Source organism: Arvicanthis niloticus, chromosome 18 (assembly GCF_011762505.2).
Source record: "Arvicanthis niloticus isolate mArvNil1 chromosome 18, mArvNil1.pat.X, whole genome shotgun sequence".
Taxonomy (NCBI): domain Eukaryota; kingdom Metazoa; phylum Chordata; class Mammalia; order Rodentia; family Muridae; genus Arvicanthis; species Arvicanthis niloticus.
Genome location: NC_047675.1, coordinates 54684299 through 54703820, shown reverse-complemented (window position 1 = coordinate 54703820; position 19522 = coordinate 54684299). Strand labels below are relative to the sequence as shown.

The window sequence follows — 19522 nt, the reverse complement described above, 5'->3', positions numbered from 1 at the left end:
TACGTTGATGGATTTTTGTATATTGAGGTATCCTTGCATCCTTGGGATGAAGCCTACTTGATCATGGTGAATGATCATTTTGATGTGTTTTTGGATTCGGTTTGCAAAATTGAGTATTTTTTCATCAATATTCACAAGGGAAATTGGTCTGAAATTCTCTTTCTTTGTTGGGTATTTGTGTGGTTTAGACATGAGCATAATTGTGACTTCACAGAACAAATTGGGTAGTGTTCCTTCTGTTTCAATTTTGTGGAATAGTTTAAAGAGAATTGGTATTAGGCCTTCCTTGAAGGTCTGATAGAATTCTGCACTAGGGTTCCTTCGGTCTGGGCCCAGGCACAGGGCAGATCCCGGCGACAGCTCTGCCCCCAATCTTACTGAACCCAGAGGAAGCAGGCCTCCCAGGAACTCTAACCTGGGCAGTATCTTAGGTAAGGAGACAGCAACGCCTGCCCCAAACAGGGAGTAAATGGGACCCACTAGGACCCCGGAATTCACTTCTGGCCTGGAGCACTGGTTTCTTCCTATCTGTGCCTGAGCACTGAGCAGATTTTGGGCTCTAGCTCTAAATCCAGTAGTAACACCCACCCCACACATATCTGATACAACCAAGATAGGCTCCAGTCAGAGACAGGGCAGTTAGCACTAAGGAAATCCAGATGGTGAAAGGCAAGCACAAGAAAAAAGCATCAGCAACCCAGGGTACTTGGCATCATTAGAACCTAGTTCTCTCATACTAGAAAGTCCTGAATTCCCCAAATCACCAGGAAAGCAAGACTCAGACTTAAAGTCACTTTAATGATGATGTAAGAGGATTTTAAGAAGGACATAAATAATACTCTCAAAGAATTTGAGGAGAACACAGGTAAACAGTTAGAAGCCCTTAAAGAGGAAACACGAAAATCTCTTAAAGAATAACAAGAGAACACAACCAAACAGGTGAAAAAATTGAACAAAACCATCCAGGACATAAAAATGAAAGTAGAAACAATAAAGAAATCACAAAGAGAGACTACCCTGGAGATAGAAAACCTAGGAAAGAGATTAGGAGTCATAGACACAAGCATCAACAACAGAATACAAGAGATAGAAGAGAGAATCTCATGTGCAGAAGATACCACGGAAAACATTGACACAACTGTCAAAGAAAATGCAAAATACAAAAAGCTCCTAACCCAAAGCATCCAGGAAATCCATGACACAGTGAGAAGGCCAAACCTAAGAATAATAGGTATAGATGAGGATGAAGATTCCCAACTTAAAGGGCCAATAAATATCTTCAACAAAATTATAGAAGAAAACTTTCCTAACCTAAAGAACGAGATGCCCATAAACATACAAGAAGCCTACAGAATGCCAAATAGACTAGACCACAAAAGAAATACTTCCCATCACATAATATTCAAAACACCAAGTGTAGCCAGACAATGGTGGTGCATGCCTTTAATCCCAGCACATGGGAGGCAGAGGCAGGCGGATTTCTGAGTTCAAAGCCAGCCTGGTCTACAGATTGAGTTCCAGGACAGCCAGGGCTACACAGAGAAACCTTGTCTTGGAAAAAAAAAAAAAAAACCACCCCCCCCCCAAAAAAAAAACCCACCAAGTGTACAAAACAAAGAAAGAATATTAAATGCAGTAAAGGAAAAAGGCCAAGTAACATATAAAGGAGACCTATCAGAATTACACCAGACTTCTCACCAGATAGAATAAAAGCTAGAAGATGCCAGACAGATGTCATACAGACCTTAAGAGAACACAAATGCCAGCCCAGGCTACTATACCCAGCAAAACTTTCAATTACCATAGATGGAGAAACCAAGATATTCCATGACAAAACCAAATTTACACAATATCTTTCCACAAACCCAGCATTACAAAGGATAATAACAGGAAAGCTCCAATACAAGGAGGGAAATTATACCCTAGAAAGAGCAAGAAAGTAATCCTCTGCCAACAAATCCAAAAGAAGATAGCCACACAAAGATAATTCCACCTCTAATAACAAAAATAACAGGAAGCAACAATCACTGTTCCTTAATATCTCTTAACATCAATGGACTCAATTCCCCAATTAAAAGACATAGGCTAAGGAACTGGATATGTAAACAAGACCCAGCATTTTGCTGCATACAGGAAACCCACCTCAGTGACAAAGACAGACTCTACCTTAGAGTAAATGGCTGGAAAACAATTTTTCAAGCAAATGGTCCTAATAAACAAGCTGGAGTAGCCATTCTAAAACTTCCAGCCTGAGAACACAAAGGAAGGGACTCATGGCTCTACCTGTATGGGTAGTTGAGGGTAGCCTTGTCAGGGATCAGTGGAAGTGGAAGGCCTTGGTGCTTACAAGTTTGGATTCCCTAGTGTTGGGGAATTTGAAAGCAGGGAGGCAGGAATGGGAGGATGGTGGGAGCACACCCTCAAAAAATTCCCAGAATTATATGGATTAGACATGACAGAGGCAGGCCAAGAGAAGACTAGATTTTAGAATTCAAACAAAAAATTATCTTGATACTAAAATTTATACACAGCCTTGAGTATCTACTCATCAAGCAAGCTGAGCAGACCTACTTGAACCTCTGATGTCCTGGAATTCCAGCTGGATGCAGTGAAGACACAGACATCAGAGACTTATCAATTTACTCTTTCCCCTGCCCCTCTTATAATATCTCAACACCTGTAATCACCTTGAAGAAGTTAATGAAGAGTTGGCACCCCTATTCCCTGGGCTTGGGGACTGAGGTGGTTAATATTGGGCTGTCTTTCTAGGGAAACAGTGGTTTTGTTGGAATAGGGAGGAATAGCTACGAGTTATTGCATAGCCATAACCTATTGGTAGAAATCTGTATAAATGTTATTAAGATGAAGTTATAATTTCTTAAATAGTACAAAATTTACTTTGATTTCAAAGTGAAGGTATTCATTGGTATGAGTTTCTCATTGACATAAAAGTGAGATTAATATTGTTACTCTCATAGGCATTGTACCTATATAACACATTTAGGAATACAAGGCTTAGACCCAGTCCTTCTTTAACATTTTTAACTGATTTAAGATGGTTAGCCTGTGAGTTAAGGGCCTACAGCAAATTCATGGTTTTGAGTTTATTGTTAGGGTGTTTTGTATATTTTACTTAGAAATAGCTGAGAGGAGTTAACAGACAACAGTCCAGATTGCCTTACATGGATAATTGGTTTTCAAAATGTCAGAAGTCTACAGAATTGACATTACAAACATTTCTGTATTAATGTTCATTTTGATTAGAGACCTGTCTGCTCCTGACAGCTTCCCTTTCTTGAATTCTAAGAAGAAATTGAGCATCTTTGGAGTTACTCCAGTTGTGGTGAGACAGCCACTAGGCAAGAATTGCCTCTTTCCATCTACAGACAAATTACTATCCAGAAAAGGACACACTTGTGGAATAGTTGACTGATTATATCTGCCAAGACAGAGTAATCAGCCCTTAATAATTCTGCAGCACTAAGGTCTGTCAGATGATCCTGGGCCAGAAGGCTGAAGATAGGATGCTCCAACGTCTTGTAGTATAGGAAGTGTCCAGGTGTTCAGTGGTCTCTCTATAAATTGGCTAAGTTTTAGAAGTAATGCTTTGTGCTTCCCATAATTTCAGTTAACTCAGTCATTCTGGATTTCTGACGGAGTTGAAGACTTATAGTCTCATAGCCAATCCTTGTTATTTACTTTGAGAGAAAAGATTTGAGAGGATGGTTTTCAGCTGACATTCATTCTAAAGCCAAGAAAAAAAGCCAGGTTCAGAACTAAGTCTTTTAGTTAAGAGAGATGACAGAAGTTCTGGTTAGTCAACAAAATGATGGAGTGGGTATTAGGTCTATCTTGTACCTCACTGACACAAATTGGTATAGTTATGCTCTAATTGTATTTTGAGAGAAAAGTTTTATTTTAACAGGAAGGGTGATATGTAGGAGGAGCTAAGGTTGGAGGAGTAAGGAGAAGAAGAGGAGTAGTAAAGAGAGAAGGAGGAGAAGGAGAGCAGGAGCTAGGAGATGAGAGAGAGAGAAAGTGGGGGGGGGGGGGGATGGAGCCGGATGTTTGCATGTCTCCACCAGTCAAAGATAGTTGGTATATCTAGGTTGGGTATTCGGTTACACTTCTGATTACACATCTTGTTATTGAGCATTACCAAACTTATAAAGCCTTTGATCAACATTTAAAAAATTGTATAAAAGCAAAAAGTAGGAGGGGGGATGGGATAGGGATTTTCTAGGGAGGGGAAATAGGGAAAGGGGATGGCATTTGAAATGTAAATAAAATATTTAATTAAAAAAGTATCCATTAAAAAATAAAAGAAATGTGAGCCAAATAAATCCTTTTTTTCTCAAAAAAAATTCTGCACTAAAACCATCTGATCCTGGGCTTTTTTGTTGGGGAGACTTTTAATGACTGCTGCTATTTCTTTAGGGTTTATGGGACTGTTTAGATGGTTTATCTGCTACTGATTTAACTTTGGTATCTGGTATCTGTCTAGAAACTTTTCCATTTCCTCCAGATTTTCCAGTTTTGTTGAGTATATTCTTTTGTAGTAGCATCTCAAAATTCTTTGAATTACCTCAGTTTCTGTTGTTATGTCTCCCTTTTCATTTCTTATTTTGTTAATCCGGATACTGTCTGTGTACCTTCTGGTTAGTCTGGCTAAGACTTGTTAATTTTCTCAAAGAACTAGCTCCTGGTTTTGTTGATACTTTGTATAGTTTTTTTTGTTTCTACTTGGTTGATTTCAACCCAGAGTTTGATTATTTCCTGCCATCTACTCCTCTTGAGTGCATTTGCTTTTTGTTCTAGAGCTTTCAGGTGTGAGTACAAGTGGCTAGTGTATGCTTTCTCCAGTTTCTTTTTGGAGGCACTCAGAGCTATGAGTTTTCCTCTTAGAACTGCATTCATTGTGTCCCATAAATTTCAGTATGTTGTGCCTTCATTTTCATTAAATTCCAAAATGTCTTTAGTTTCTTTCTTTATTTCTTCCTTGACCAAGTCATCATTGAGTAGAGCCTTGTTCAGCTTCCATGTGTATGTGGGCTTCTGTTGTTTTTGCTGCTATTGAAGATCAGCTTTAGTCCATGGTGATCTGATAGGATGCATGGGATTATTTTAGTCTTCTTGTATCTGTTGAGGTCTGTTTTGTGACTAATTATATGGTCTATTTTGAAGAAGGTACCATGAAGTTATGAGAAAAAGGTATATTCTTTTGTTTTAGGATGAAATGTTCTATAGATATCTGTTAAATCCATTGGGCTCATAACTTTACTGTGTCTCTGTTTAGTTCCTGTTTCCATGATCTGTCTATTTATGAGAGTGGTGTGAAGTCTCCCACTATTATTGTGTAAGGTGCAATGTGTGCTTTGAGCTTTAGGAAAGTTTCTTTTATGAATGTGGGTGCCCTTGCATTTGAAACATAGGTGTTCAGAATTGAGAGTTGATCTTGGTAGATTTTTCCTTTGATGTGTATGAAGTGTCCTTCCTTATCTTTTTTGATAACTTTTGGTTGAAAGTCGATTTTATTCGATATTAGAATGGCTACTCCAGCTTGTTTTTTTGTGGACCATTTGCCTGGAAAATTGTTTTTTATCCTTTTACTCTGAGGTAGTGTCTGACTTTGTCACTGAAGTGCATTTCCTGTATGCAGCAAAATTTTGGGTCCTCTTTATGTAATTAGTCTATTAGTCTAAGTGTTTTTATTGGGGAATTGAGTCCATTGATGTTAAGAGATATTAAGGAAAAGTGAGTGTTTGCTTCCTGTTACTTTTGTTCTTTTAGGTGGAATGTTTGTGTGGCGATTTTCTTTTGTGTTTATTGGAGGAAGATTATTTTCTTGGTTTTTCTAGGTTGTAGTTTCCTTGCTTGTGTTGAAGTTTTCCATCTATTATCCTTTGTAGGGCTGGATTTGTGGGAAAATATTGTGTAAATTTCATTTTGTCATTAGATATCTTGGTTTTTCCATCTATGGGAATTGAGAGTTTTGCTGGGTTTAGTAGCCTGTGCTGGCATTTGTGTTCTCTTAGGTCCATATGACATCTGCCCAGGATTTTCTGGTTTTTATTGTCTCTGGTGAGAAGTCTTGTGTAATTCTGATAAGTCTGCCTTTATATGATATTTGACCTTTTTCCCTTACTGCTTTTAATATTCTTTCATTATTTGGGGCATTTGGTGCTTTGATTATTATGTGAGGTTACTATGTAAGGGGAGGAATTTGTTTTCTGGTCCAATCTATTTGGAGTTCTGTAGGCTTCTTGTATGTTCATGGGTATCTCTTTCTTTAGGTTAGAAAAGTTTTCTTCTATGTTTTTGTTGAAGATACGTACTGGCCCTTTAAGTTGGGAATCTTCACTCTCGTCTATACCTATTATCCTTAGGCTTGGTTTTCTCGTTGTGTCCTGGATTTCCTGGATGTTTTGGGTTAGGAGCTTTTTGCATTTTGCATTTTCTTTGAGTGTTGTGTCAATGTTTTCTTTGGTATCTTCTGCAGCTGAGATTCTCACTTTTATCTTTTGTATTCTGTGGGTGGTGCTTCCACCTATGACTCCTGATCTCTTTCCTAGGTTTTCTATCTCCAGGGTTGTCTCCCTTTGTGATTTCTTCATTGTTTCTATTTCCAATTTTAGATCCTGGATGGTTTTGTTCAATTCATTCACCTGTCTGATTGTGTTTTACTAATTCTTTAAGGGATTTTTGTGTTTCCTCTTTAAGGGCTTCTACGTCTTTACCTCTGTTCTCCTTTATTTTTTAAATGGATATTATTTATGCCCTTCTTAAAGTCCTCTGTCATCACCATGAAATGTGATTTTAAATCCTAATCTTGCTTTTCTGGTGTGTTGGGGTATCCAGGACTTGCTGTGGTGGGATGCATGTGTTCTGATGATGCCAAGTAGCCTTGGTTTCAGTTGCTTAGGTTCTTGTGCTTGCCTCTAGACATCTAGTTATCTCTGGTGTTGGTTGGGCTTGCATTCTCTGACTGGAGCTTGTTCTTCCTGTAGACCTGTGAGCCTTTGATCTTAGGTTCATCAAAACTCCTGGGTGACTACCTCTTGTAATGGGGTTCAGAGAGCTGTGATCTTAGGTGTGTCAGCACTCCTAGGAGACCAGTTCTCTCCTCGCAGGATTTGGGTGTGGAGAGATGTGTCACAGGGTTAGCTCTGGGGTGCTGATGGAAGCAGGAAGGATTCTCTTGTTGCTGTTTTGCAGTTCCTGTGCCTTGTGGGCTCCTGTCAGGTACCTCTTAGGCCAGTTATTGGAGCAAAAGTGGTGGTCTCACCTGTGAGCTTAAGAGTGACAGCACTTCTGAGAGACTAGCTCTCTCTGGGAGGGATTTGGGTAAGGAGAGCTGTGGGACAGCCTTAACTCTGGGGCACAGATAGCAAGGTATTTTTCTAGTAACTCCTGGAAGACTTGTAACTACTTTATGAGAAAGGTATTAGTATATGTGAGTTTTAACAGGTAAAGAGCCTGGAGCTGAGAGAGGCATAGAAGGTGGCTCCAGGCCACATAATTACAGGTTTGGAGCAGGTTGTCTCACTCTTAGGCCTGTGCCCTTAGCACTACACCAAGTGATAATGTACTAGCAGTTTCTACTGATTTGTTTTTGTTATTTTAGGTCTGAGTATTATTGTGTACTTAATTATATTCTTGGAATACAAAATTTATAAAATTTGTCCTTTTTATTAAAGGATGGCATTTATCTTAGTACTGAGTGAGGAATAAACGACATGCTACCTTTTATTTTACAAACTTCATATGTCTAGTCTGTAAATTATAGTTCCTTGAGCATGTAATTTAACTCTGAATGTATATGAAGACCTGTTTTCTTTATTGGCACTCTTAACAGGAATAAAGCGGTTCTATTAGAAACATTGAAAAATTATGGACTCATAGAAAAGCAAATTGAAGGTAATATTTTTATAAATGCTTATACTTGATAGTTTCCTAAATACTTACATCCCTTCAATATGTCCCTTGTTACTTGTTGTTTCTCCTGGCTTATGGTTCATTTCCTCTCATGGTGGCTTCCTCCTTTTGTGTGTGCTTTCTTCCTCTCTTCTCTCTATATGCCACCCTGAATCAGGTAACTGAAAACTCATTTACCTCTATCTACTGCCCAATCACAGGCCTTAGCCTTTTATTGACCAATTAACTTGAGAAGCAAGGCTACATAGCATCACTTGGTAAATGTGAGGCTCTCCTTGTTGTGGGCAACAAGATCTTAGGGGCCAGTTTTTAGCATTTGAATACCCAACAGCACAGACCGACCCCAACACAGGCATTGCAAACATATGGTGCACATGCAAACAAAAGACTCAAACACATAAAATGAAAACAAATATTCTTAAAAGATGAATGCTGTTATGACTTGGTTGTTGTTCCCATAACATTTAAGAGTTCAAGGACAGAACACATTATGAATCATTCAAATGTGTGGTAATACATGACAGTCTGTTAATGTTATAGTAAGTCTACATATTGGTTTATCTCAGGAAAGTTAGAAATACTGTGCAACCTTAAAAGATGAATAGGACTTATTTGAGTGAAGAAGGAAAATATTGGTCATTTGAGATGGCAATAGTATATTAACACGAGAATTAAAACTGGACAGTAGCATCATTAATTTGACAGAGGTCCTGCTTGGAGTACTAAAGCCTTTGGACATTTTCAGTATTAAACAGGGAATTGTTAAAAATATTTTGTAGTTAAATGACAATGCAGCTTAAATGTGTAATGAATAAAAATTAGATCGCTAATGAAAGAAAGTGAAATGGACAGTTTAGAATTTTTTTACCTGATACATTTGATGAAACTTGGTGATTGAAGGCAAAGAAAAGGTGATGAGATAATCATGTTACTTTCAACCAATAAAAATGAGTAGAAGAGGAAAACCAAGTAGTGGGAGGGTGTTGCACAGTTGTGGAGCACCTGTCTATCCACCAAGACCTGGGTTTGATTCCTGATGTCACACAAGAAAGAAAAAGCATGTTTTAGAGAGAAAATGGTGTATTTGTGAGTGGCTATTATCCATGTTTATTCAGACACCACAGCCTAAGTACCTGGTTGCAAGGGTTTGATATTGGAAGCTGTTGTTTTATCTTCTCTTTGGGTGATTCATTAAAATTAATATTTTAGACTATGAATCCAATTAGTATATAGAATTGTATATAAAATATATAATGGTGGATACTTGTATCTATTTCAGAGTTCCTAAAATCCCATTCAGCTTTAGAACCTAAAACTGAACCGGAGTCAGGTAAGCATCTATTCATTTAAATATCATCACATTAACACCTCCTAAATGTTCCATATCTTTCCCAATTACTACTACCAACTGAGCACCAAGTGTTCATGTTACTGAGCCCATGCAAACATTCTCATTCATACCAAGATAGTTAAGAAACCTCTGTATTCTTGATGCTTTTTTTTCAAGATGTTGTCTCTTTTGTTTATTTGTTTGTTCATTTTTGAGAGTGTCAGGTATCCCAGGTTGGCTTCAAAAACAGCTCACTGTCTTTGAAGCTCTTTCTGCAGTCTGTACTAGTGATGACTGCAGGAGTCTTCATATGCAGTATACAAGCACCTGCATGGGGACCTATTGTGGTGTTTGGTAGCAAAAGCTGTTTGGATTCTCAGGAGTGTGTGTGTGTTTGTGTGTTTCTCATCCAATAGAAGCTGTAGCAGGGAGATAGATGTTGGTGACAAATATTGCTTGCAATGTGATCATAATAACAGTAGCACCAGCATTGAAGCACGTTATGTATGAGATGTACATAATTTGGGTTCCATATCACAGGTTCTTATGGGCTAGCTGGGTCTGTGAGATCCAGATGCTGCTGTATTCTGAGCTAATGCTTTCTCAGCAATTTCAGTGGGGATATTCATGCAGCATCTGAAGCTCTGGTGTCTGCATTGCAGGTTTTGTCAGACTGTCCCCAAAGCTGGGCTCTTGTAGGTAAGCATTCATGCAGCAGAAGTTGCATCAGATCCTTGGGCTGTAAACTTGAGTGATCTGGTAGCAGCTTTTATGTTTGAATCGTAGACACTCAACATAGCATTGAAGCTTGGGTTGAAGGGTTGTGAGCACACAGTGCAGCTATGAGGTCCTGGGGACTTCTTAGATGCAGGGATGGCTTTCCTGGCTGCTTGTATGAGAGGGAGAGAAGTCTGGTATGATTTTCATCATTTTTCTTTATATAAAGTTATTTTTGCTCCCTTTGACTTCTTTACATTTTTTCTCTTCATCTTTGATTTTTATGTATTTTGAATATCATTACATGTTTAGGTGCATATATTTGATTTTGTTTTTATTTTATTTTTTCAGCTTCGGCATATCCAGGTAGCTTGCCAGGTAAAAGTACTTACTGCACAAGCTTGGTGGTCTGAGTTAGTCATTGGAACTCGTGCGATATTGGAAGGAGGAAATCAGACTCCATAGAGTTGTGTTTAACTCTCCACACTCAGGCCATGTTATAATTACCCCACATACATGTCATGCATACCCATACAATGATAAGAAAAGTTTAAATAATACATGCCTGAGTTCTGTCATTAATTTTAGAAAAGCTGTTGTCATTATCACTTCACATTGCTCTTTCATTTGCCCTTTGTCACTTATTACCCTGTTAAGCATATATTACACTTTTTTTTATTATCCCATTAGTTATATATTACACCTGTTTTTTATTACCCCATAGCCATATATTACACCTGTTTTTATTACCCCTTTAGGTATGTATTACACCTGTTTTTTTTAAACTATGCATTGAATTCACAGATCTTGAATTTTCAATTATATTATTACCTCATTTGCTTCATAGTTTGGGGAGTTTCTAGAGACAGTTTCATACCCATTGACCTTTTTAAAGTAAGTTGCTTTAATAGTCTACAAAATACTCTTAAGAACTATTTTAAAATGTGTAGGTTGTTTTCCAAAAGATTCCAAATATCAAATCACATTTTTTTACCTTATAGTGCCACATAGAATAGATATATTAATTAGACAACAATATAACATTACCTGGTTATTATGATTATTAAAATAGTCATTCCTGGTCCTGAAGATCCAAACCAGCAGGATTTCCATGATGCAGGACTACAACAGAATATTCAAGAGAAATCCCTGTGAGGATCCAGTTTTGATAGTATAGCAGAAGCCATAGGCCTTGAAACAGACCAATGACTTACTGCAATGAACATTGAAAGTAAAGATGTGTGAATAAATGGCTATAGTGTGTTATACTGTGTGATACACTGTGACACACTTCAGATCCCACAACAAGATGGTTTTTGGTGTTTTATTTGTTTTTATTTTTATTCTATCTTAATTTCTTTTGTTGGAGAGGTTGCAAAGGGTGGAGGTCAGATATGAAAATATGGGGATAAATGGGATTGTGGTGCATGATGTGAAATTCACAATGAATTAATAAAAAAATTAAAAGAAGAGCCTACATAGATTAGAACACATGGTATGACTGGCAAAATGCAAGTGCTCTTTAAGGAGTAACAGTGATTATTCTGTACTTTTTCCCTTCCATTTTTTTTTCTAAGACAGGGTTTCTTTCCTGTAGCCTTGGCTGTCCAGTAACAGTCCGAACTCAGACTCTTAGAGTTTGCCTGGCTCTGAAATTGCTGAAATTAAAGGTGTTTGCCAACACTGACATTTTTTTACTTACTTACTTATTTATTTTTTAAATGGAGGCATTTTCTTTTTAGTTTTTTATTATTTAAGATTTACCTATTTATATTGTGTGTGTGTGTGTGTGTGTGTGTGTGTGTGTGTGTGTGTGTGTGTGTGTATACACCATTGATCTCTTCAGACATACCAGAAGAGGGCATCAGATCCCATTGCAGATGATTGTGAGCTACCATGTGGTTGCTGGGGATTGAACTCAAGACCTATGGAAGAGCAGTCAGTGTTCTTAACCTCTGAGCCATCTCTCCAGCTCCTGTTTTTATTTTTCTTTAAGATTTACCTATTCATGTATTTTATGTATATATGTATATGTGTGCTCTGTCTTTATACATATCAGAAGAGGGAATCTAATCCCATTAAAGATGATTCTGAGCCACCATATGGTTGCTGAGAATTGAACTAAGAACCTGTGGAAGAGCAGTCAGTACTCTTAACCTCTGAGCCATTTCTCTATCCCTGCATTATTTATTTTATTTTATTTTATTTTATTTACTTTTTACTTACTGCCTGTATCAGTCACAAGGCATTCTTTGCTACAGTAGAGCTTTAGCATATCTTTTTACTTTTTTTTTTTTTTATTAGAGTTTCTTTTTATATTATCCATCTGCTCTTGTATGTTACCAGTTTTTCCCTAGGTAATAAATACTGGTTTCAAATAAATAATTGCTTCAAATTCCTTCCTGATAGCTTAAAAATATCTACTATATCTGAAATCTTGTGCTCATAGTTGCCTATTTCTTCAGAATGTGGTTCCTCCCCCCCACCCCATCCTCTGGGTATGCCTTGTATCATAGGTATTTCTTATTGAAATTTCTCTATTTGAAATTTCAATTTTCAAACTGAAATTTCTATTTGAAATAGAAAATTGAAATTTTCTATTGAAAGCCAGAGATGATATATAGAAAAAGTAAAATAAAGTAAATGTGATTGAAGGAAACATGTCACCTCGTGATTATTTAGTTTTCTCATGCATATCAATGAATTGTATGATCATAGAACTTCAGCCATTATAACACCTTTATATATTCAACAATAGGAACTCCTACTTCAGTGACTAATCGGATGAATACGATGATGAAAATATTTGAAAATCAGACAACTATGTTAGAGAAGTAAGCTTTGGAAATAATTATTTCTTATTTTCTACTTATAAAATTGAGTGCATAAAGTAGAAACATTGGGAACATACATAAAAAATAAGGTCTTCATCATAAGCTGACCTCTTTTGTTCTCATTAATTAATTAATTAATTAATTCACTTTATGGCCTGATCAAAGGTCCTCTTCCTCCTCTCCCCCTCTCCAGTTGCACACCCTTTTCCTCAAAGATGGGGAGGCTGTCCATTGGTACCAACCCACTCTTATACAACAAGTTCCAGCAGGACTAAGTGCATCTTTTCCCACTGAGGCCAGAGAAGTCAGTCTAGCTATGAGAAAGGGATCCAAAACAGGCAACAGAGTCAGAGACCATTCCCCACTCTAATTGTTAGGGGGCCAACATGAAGAACAAGCTGCAAATCTGCTACAAATATATAGCAGGCCTAGATGCACACTGTTATGCTCTTTGGTTGATAATTTAGTCTCTGTGAGCCCCCATGGGCCCAAGTTAGTTTAGTCTGTAGGTCTTTTGTGGTGTCCTTGATCCATCAGTCTCACTCAATTCCCCCCCCCCCAACTCTTCCATAAGACTCCCTGAGTTCCACCTACTGTTTGACTATGGGTCTCTACATCTGTTTCAGTCAGCTGCTAGATGAAGGTTCTCAGAAGACAGTTACACTAGGTCCCTGTCTGCAAGTCATTATCATTAAAAAGGTTAGGGGTTGGCTCTTTCCTATGGGGTGGGTCTCAAGTCATTAGTTGGCCATATCCTGGATATCTGCTCCATCTTTATCCCTTTACTTCCTGTAGGCAGGACAAATTTTGGGTTCAAGGTTTTGTAGATGGGCTGGTGTCTGCCTCCTTCAATTACAAGTCTGAACTGGCTACAGGAAGTGGAGTCTTCAGGCTCAATATCCCCAGCTGGTACAGGGCTCAGCTAAGGTCACCCCCATAGACTCCTAGACACCTCCCATATCCATGAGATACTCTCCCACTGATTTCTGTCTTCTCTCCCAGCCTCCCTCAATCCCTCAAAAAAAAAGGGGGGGGGAATAGGATAGATAAGAATATGGATGGAGGCAGCTGGAATGGGAGGATCAAGTCAGAAAGTAGAGGGGAGAAGGGATTGTTGGAGGGAATATGGGTAGAGATGGCTAAAATCAAGGGGTACTTGAGGGGCTATCTCCAATAGAGTGACACATGGTATATCAACCACTCCAGGGCAGACCTCTTATTCAGGAGTAATCTTCCAGTGTATAATGAACCCCACAGCTTTTTGTTTGTTTGTGCTTCTAATTGGTTACAATTTGATGGGTTTTGCTTGCTTATTTGTTTTGTTTTTATATTTTTGGGTGGTGCTTTATTTTATTTTTAGTTTTGGGGGTTTTGTTGTGATTTTTTTTTTGTTCTTTTCATAAAGAACTTAAAGTTGGGTGGGTGGGGGAAGTATCTGAAAAGATTTGGGGGAGGACAAAAATATGGTCAAAATATATTTCAATTTAAAAATTTCTTTAAACAATAGAAGTATGATTAAAGATAAAACAACTGACTTCATACTTGTATGTACGCATTTGTCTGAATTTGAATTTATTTCTATGAAGCGACACCATGACCATGACAACTCTTATAAAGAACATTTTGTTGGGGCTGGCTTAAAGTTTTAGAGATTTAGTCTATTATTGTTATGGTGGGAAGCATGGCAGCAGCTAGGCAGACATGGTGCTGGAGAAAAAGAAGAGAGTTCTACACATTGACCTGCAGGCAGCAGAAATAACTATGTGCCACTCTGGGCATAGCATGGGCACAGGAAACTTCAAAGCCCATTCCCACAGTGATATACTTTCTCCAACAGGGCCACACCTCCTAATAGTGCCCTTCCCTATAGACTAAGTATTCAACTTCATGAGTCTATGGAGTGGGCGTACTTACTCAATCCACCACATTCTACTTCCTAGCTTCCATGCACCTACAGCCATGACATAATGCAAAATTCATTTAGTCTAACTTCAAAAGTCTCCATAGTCTATCACAGCCTCAACAATATTTAAAAGTCTAAAGTTATAAGTCTCTTCTGAGATTCATGCAATCACTTGACTATAATATCCTATAACATCAAAATATGAAACAGATCACCTACAATATACAGTGCACACAGGATATTTATTACCATTCCAAAATGTAAGCAAGAAAGCATAGTGAAGAAATATCAAAGCAAGACTGAAAACCAGCCAGAGAAACTCCAAACTCTGAATCTCCATGTCTGATATAAAAATTCTCTCAGATCTCCAACTTCTTTCAGCTTTGTTGAGTGCAACACTTTTTTTTTCTCTTGAGCTATTTTTTCTTCTTGTTAGCAGTTTTCCTTGGAAGGTATCCCATGACACAGGCAAATCTAACGTCTTGTGGTGCCCAAGAGAACCCAGCCTTCACCTTCACAGCTTCACACAAGGCTCAGTCTCCCTGGGCCTCCATGCAGGGCCTCGGTGGCTTTCCTCAGTTGCTGAGGGAGATTCCATAACTGCTTTTTTTCTATCCTTGATTCTAAAGCCAGAATCACATGGCTGAAACTGCCAAGTTTTGCTGCTTTCTGGGGGTGGAATATAGTCTCCTCATTCAATTACATCTTCACCAACATTGTCTTTTCCATGGTTTCCTTCACTATCTAAGCTTGGCTGTCCTGGAATTTGCTCTGTAGACTAGGCTGGCCTTGAACTCAGAGATCTGTATGTCTATGTCTCCTGAGTGCTGGGATTAAAGGCCGGTTAATTACAGAGTACTGTTGGTGGATATGTGTAGGGAGGATCCTGGCAGGAGTCTAGATTTTGGCTATAGCACAAGAGTAGGTTGTGGGACTAGCAAGAGGGCTAAAAATCTTTTTTCAAAAAACATAAATGTGTTCCATAACTTGAAATATGGATATACTTAATATAGTTACTTTTGGTCTGTTTTTCAGAGCTTTAACTGAACACAGTGTAATTGAGTGTGTAAGTATAACATTCTTAATTTGATACTGCAATTTGAACTCAAATTTTGAAGAGACTCTAGAAATGACCATTTTCACTCATTGTAATTAGAGACAAGCACTTACTCAGTTTACCCAGGTTAGGAACTAGAAGGAATTGCATGTTATTTTTCACTTTATTGGCATCATGGTCATTCAGAAACACTCCTGAATATTAAGCTGGAATCTATTTCTTATCTAGATATATCAATCCCAATGGCAGCTTAGAAGTTAATCCCAATGGCCCATTCTTTTTCGTGCTTTAGTGAAGTTATTCTTAAATTAATAACTAAGTATTGAAGTAAGCCTTATTGAGATACTTAATTTTAATTGTAATTATTACATTTGTCTTTAGAAATTTAAACAGATGGAAACTGATTTTCAAATGTTATTATTGGAGAAAACTCTGCTGGAAGGTGAAATACGAAGGCTGAGAGAACTAGAGGTTGGTACATGAAACTGATAAAAATGACATGCAGTATCAAATAAGGCCTAGTATCACACAGATGGGACTCAAAGTGACATTTACTTGTTCTATGACACGTTTCTATCAGTCATAATTTTAAGAAGCTCTGATTCAAAACCTTAAACTAATGTTCTTAATATTAACTATCAAACCCAGAAGGATGATAACAGAAACAGCTTAATCGTTGTAAAAAAAATCTATTTTTTATTTTAACTTAATTTTTTTTACTCTCCCATGCAATACATCCCAACTGCAACCCCCCTTCCTCTGTTCTTTCTAGTCCCTCCTCCACCTCCCTTCTTCCCCAGAACCACTGCTCTCTGTTTCCCTTCAGAAAAAGGCCTCCCAGGAATGTCAACCAAACATGGCAAGAAAAGATGCAATAAGATTAGGTAGGTATAAGCCCTCATATCAAGGCTGGACAAGGAACCATCACATGCAAGATAGAATCTCAAAGTCATTTTGATTTGCATTTCCCTGATAGATAAAGATGTTGAACATTTCTTTAAGAATTTCTAGGCCATTTAAGATTTCTCAATTGAGAATTCTCTGTTCAGACCTGTATGCCATTTTTAAGAGGATTGTTTGGTTTATTGGTGTCTAGTTTCTTGAATTTTTTTAAAAAAAATATATGCTTTGTATATTAGTCCTGTCTTGTATGTGGAGCCGGTGAAAATCTTTTCCCATTCTGTAGGCTGTAGTGTTGTCCTATTGATGGTGTCTTTCTGGGGGCTTGCCCTACCTTTTAGGGACTGGTACTGGGTACTTGTCAACACAGTGTTGGTTGAAGACAAAGACTGATAATCTCTGGTCTTATAATTTTATTTCTTGTGATTAAATAAATACTATTCTTTTACTCTATAACTCAGATGAGATCAAGTCTCTTGGGACCTTTCTTCTCAGAGCTCTCTCATAGCAGACTGTGCAAAGATGGTGGACCATCTCTTGAGAAGTAACCTGCCAGCCTTTGCCTTTCCTAAATGGCTCCTGAAAGTGTCAGAAGCTTTTCAGTTTCATGAGGTCCTATAAATTAATTGTTGATTTTAATGCTTGCACTATCCATGTTATGTTTAAGAAGTTGTCTTCTCTGACAGTGCATTCAAGGATATTTCCTACTTTCTCTTCTATAAAGTTCAGTGTGTTTGGTTTTATGTTGAGGTCTTTGATCGATTAGGACTTGAGTTTTGTGCAGGGCAATAAATATAGATCTATTTGTATTCTTCAACATGCAGAAATCCAGTTTAACCAACATTATTTATTGAAAATTCTTTTTGTCTTTAATGGGTATTTCTGGCTTCTTTATTAGGAGAAAACAGGTGTCCATAGGTGTGTGGATCGATTACATTGATTAATGTGTCTGTTTTTATGCTAGCACCATGCAGTTTTTATTACCATAGTTCTGTAGCACAGCTTCAAATCAGTGGTAGTGAGTTGAATCTGGAAGTTCTTTTACTATTCAGGATTGTTTTAGCTATCCTAATTTTTTATTTTTACATAAGAAATTGTGTCCTTTCAAGGTCAGCAAAGAGTTGTGTTAAAATTTTGATGGGGATTACATTGAATCTGTAGACGACTTTTGGTAGGATGGCCATTTTCACTATATTAATCTCAATTCATGAACACAAAAGATCTTTTCATCTTCTGCTATCTTCTCAATTTCATGAAAGACAATTACATGGCAAATATTTAACTTTGTAAATTTGTTAGTAAATAAGAGAGTCAAAGTTTTTTTTTTCCCCCAACCTCTGGAGCTAAAGACTGAACCCAGGACCTTTCAGTTATTAGGTAAAAACTACCACTACACTAAATCCACAAACCCCAAGTCTTTAAAATGCATTTTATGTTCTCTATAACTAGTTAATTATACCACCTATAATTATAATTCACTAACTATATTAACTAGTGTGAGTAGAAATTAGTACAGTGCCAATGATATAAGAAAATCTGCTTCTCTTTACGTTTTCTCTTCTTACCATTTTCAGTCATGTTATAAATTCAAACTACAAGCAACAGTCAGATAAAGTAAATTGTTATGAACAAGTTTGAATAGTTAAAATACTCTTGGATTTTTGGAGGCTTTTTTTCCTATACTGTACTGCAGGGTAGCCAAGAACTCACTTCAACCCACGTGCCTTAGTCTCCCAAGTGCTGGAATATCATGCATGGAAGATTGTGTCCTGTGGAAAACTCTTGAACCCACTTGTGTTGGTTACTTGATATTTCTTTGATACTGAAAGAGAAAGCAGGAATTATTTCTTTTAATAACCTCTCATTATTTAGTATTTATTGGTCTACACTATGTATGAGTTTTATAAGAAACATCTTCAAAAGCACACTAGGTCATTTGGGGGATATAATAGTTCTTGTTAAATTCATTACTATGGTTTCATATTCCTGAGGTTTTTTATTGTTGATTTTCTTGTTATTGAGACAGTGTCCTGGCCATAAACTTACTGTGTAGCTGAGAGTGATTTTAAATCCCTGATTGTCCTGACTTCATCTCCTAAGTGCTGGAGATCTGTACCATTATATCTGTTTCTGTTTTTTTTTTGTTTTGTTTTTGTTTTAACAAGGTTTCTCTGTATAGTCATAGCTGCCTTGGGACTTGCTCTGCAGACCAGGATAGCCTTGAACTCACAGAGTTCCCAGTGCTGGGATTAAAGGTGTGAACTACCACCACCACCTGGCTTTAGCTTTTTATTTTTGAGGAATAATTTCACCTTGTGTTTAACTTGCATTAAGTTTACCACTAAAGTACATTTTTGTACATTGGGGTTTTTTAATATAAAATAATCAAATACTGTCTTTGTTTTTATTATATATAATTTTAATAATTGTTAAAATTACTTCTCTACATTCATATATAAAGCAATCTGGTTCTGCAGAGTAGCTAAAGAATACTTTGTGTAGGCATGATGATACATATACCTACAAGTTTACCATTTGTGAAGCTGAGGCAGGAGGAACATAAGCTTATATCCAGTCTAGATTACTTAAACCCTGTCTCAGAAATGCTTTAAAACATGTGTTCAATTATGATAAAATTATGGTTTTAGATACAAATTTGTTCCAAATATATTACACAATTTGAGTATAATTTGAACTTTACTTTTGTGTGTGCTATTACATTAGAACAAACACAAGTTGAAGGTAGCTTAGCCAGTGTCTTAGTTAAGGTTTTCTTGCTATGAAAAGACACCATAACCACAGCAACTCTTATAAAGAAAAACATTTTAATGGGGCCTGGCTTACAG

General features: G+C 37.3%; 1 protein-coding gene across 4 annotated transcripts in view; it reads left to right on the top strand.

The window, feature by feature from the left end:
• Ccdc7 (coiled-coil domain containing 7) overlaps positions 1-19522 on the top strand; it is a 297148-nt gene that overhangs the window by 29981 nt on the left and 247645 nt on the right. For 3 of the 4 annotated variants that reach the window (XM_076916072.1, XM_076916073.1, XM_076916074.1), the window contains exons 9-14: positions 7856-7917; positions 9215-9265; positions 10334-10360; positions 12741-12816; positions 15755-15785; positions 16158-16247. In XM_076916072.1, the coding sequence (XP_076772187.1) occupies positions 7856-7917; positions 9215-9265; positions 10334-10360; positions 12741-12816; positions 15755-15785; positions 16158-16247 (337 nt within the window). The remainder of the gene's footprint in view (positions 1-7855; positions 7918-9214; positions 9266-10333; positions 10361-12740; positions 12817-15754; positions 15786-16157; positions 16248-19522) is intronic. The other variant, XM_076916071.1, reaches the window with a different exon arrangement.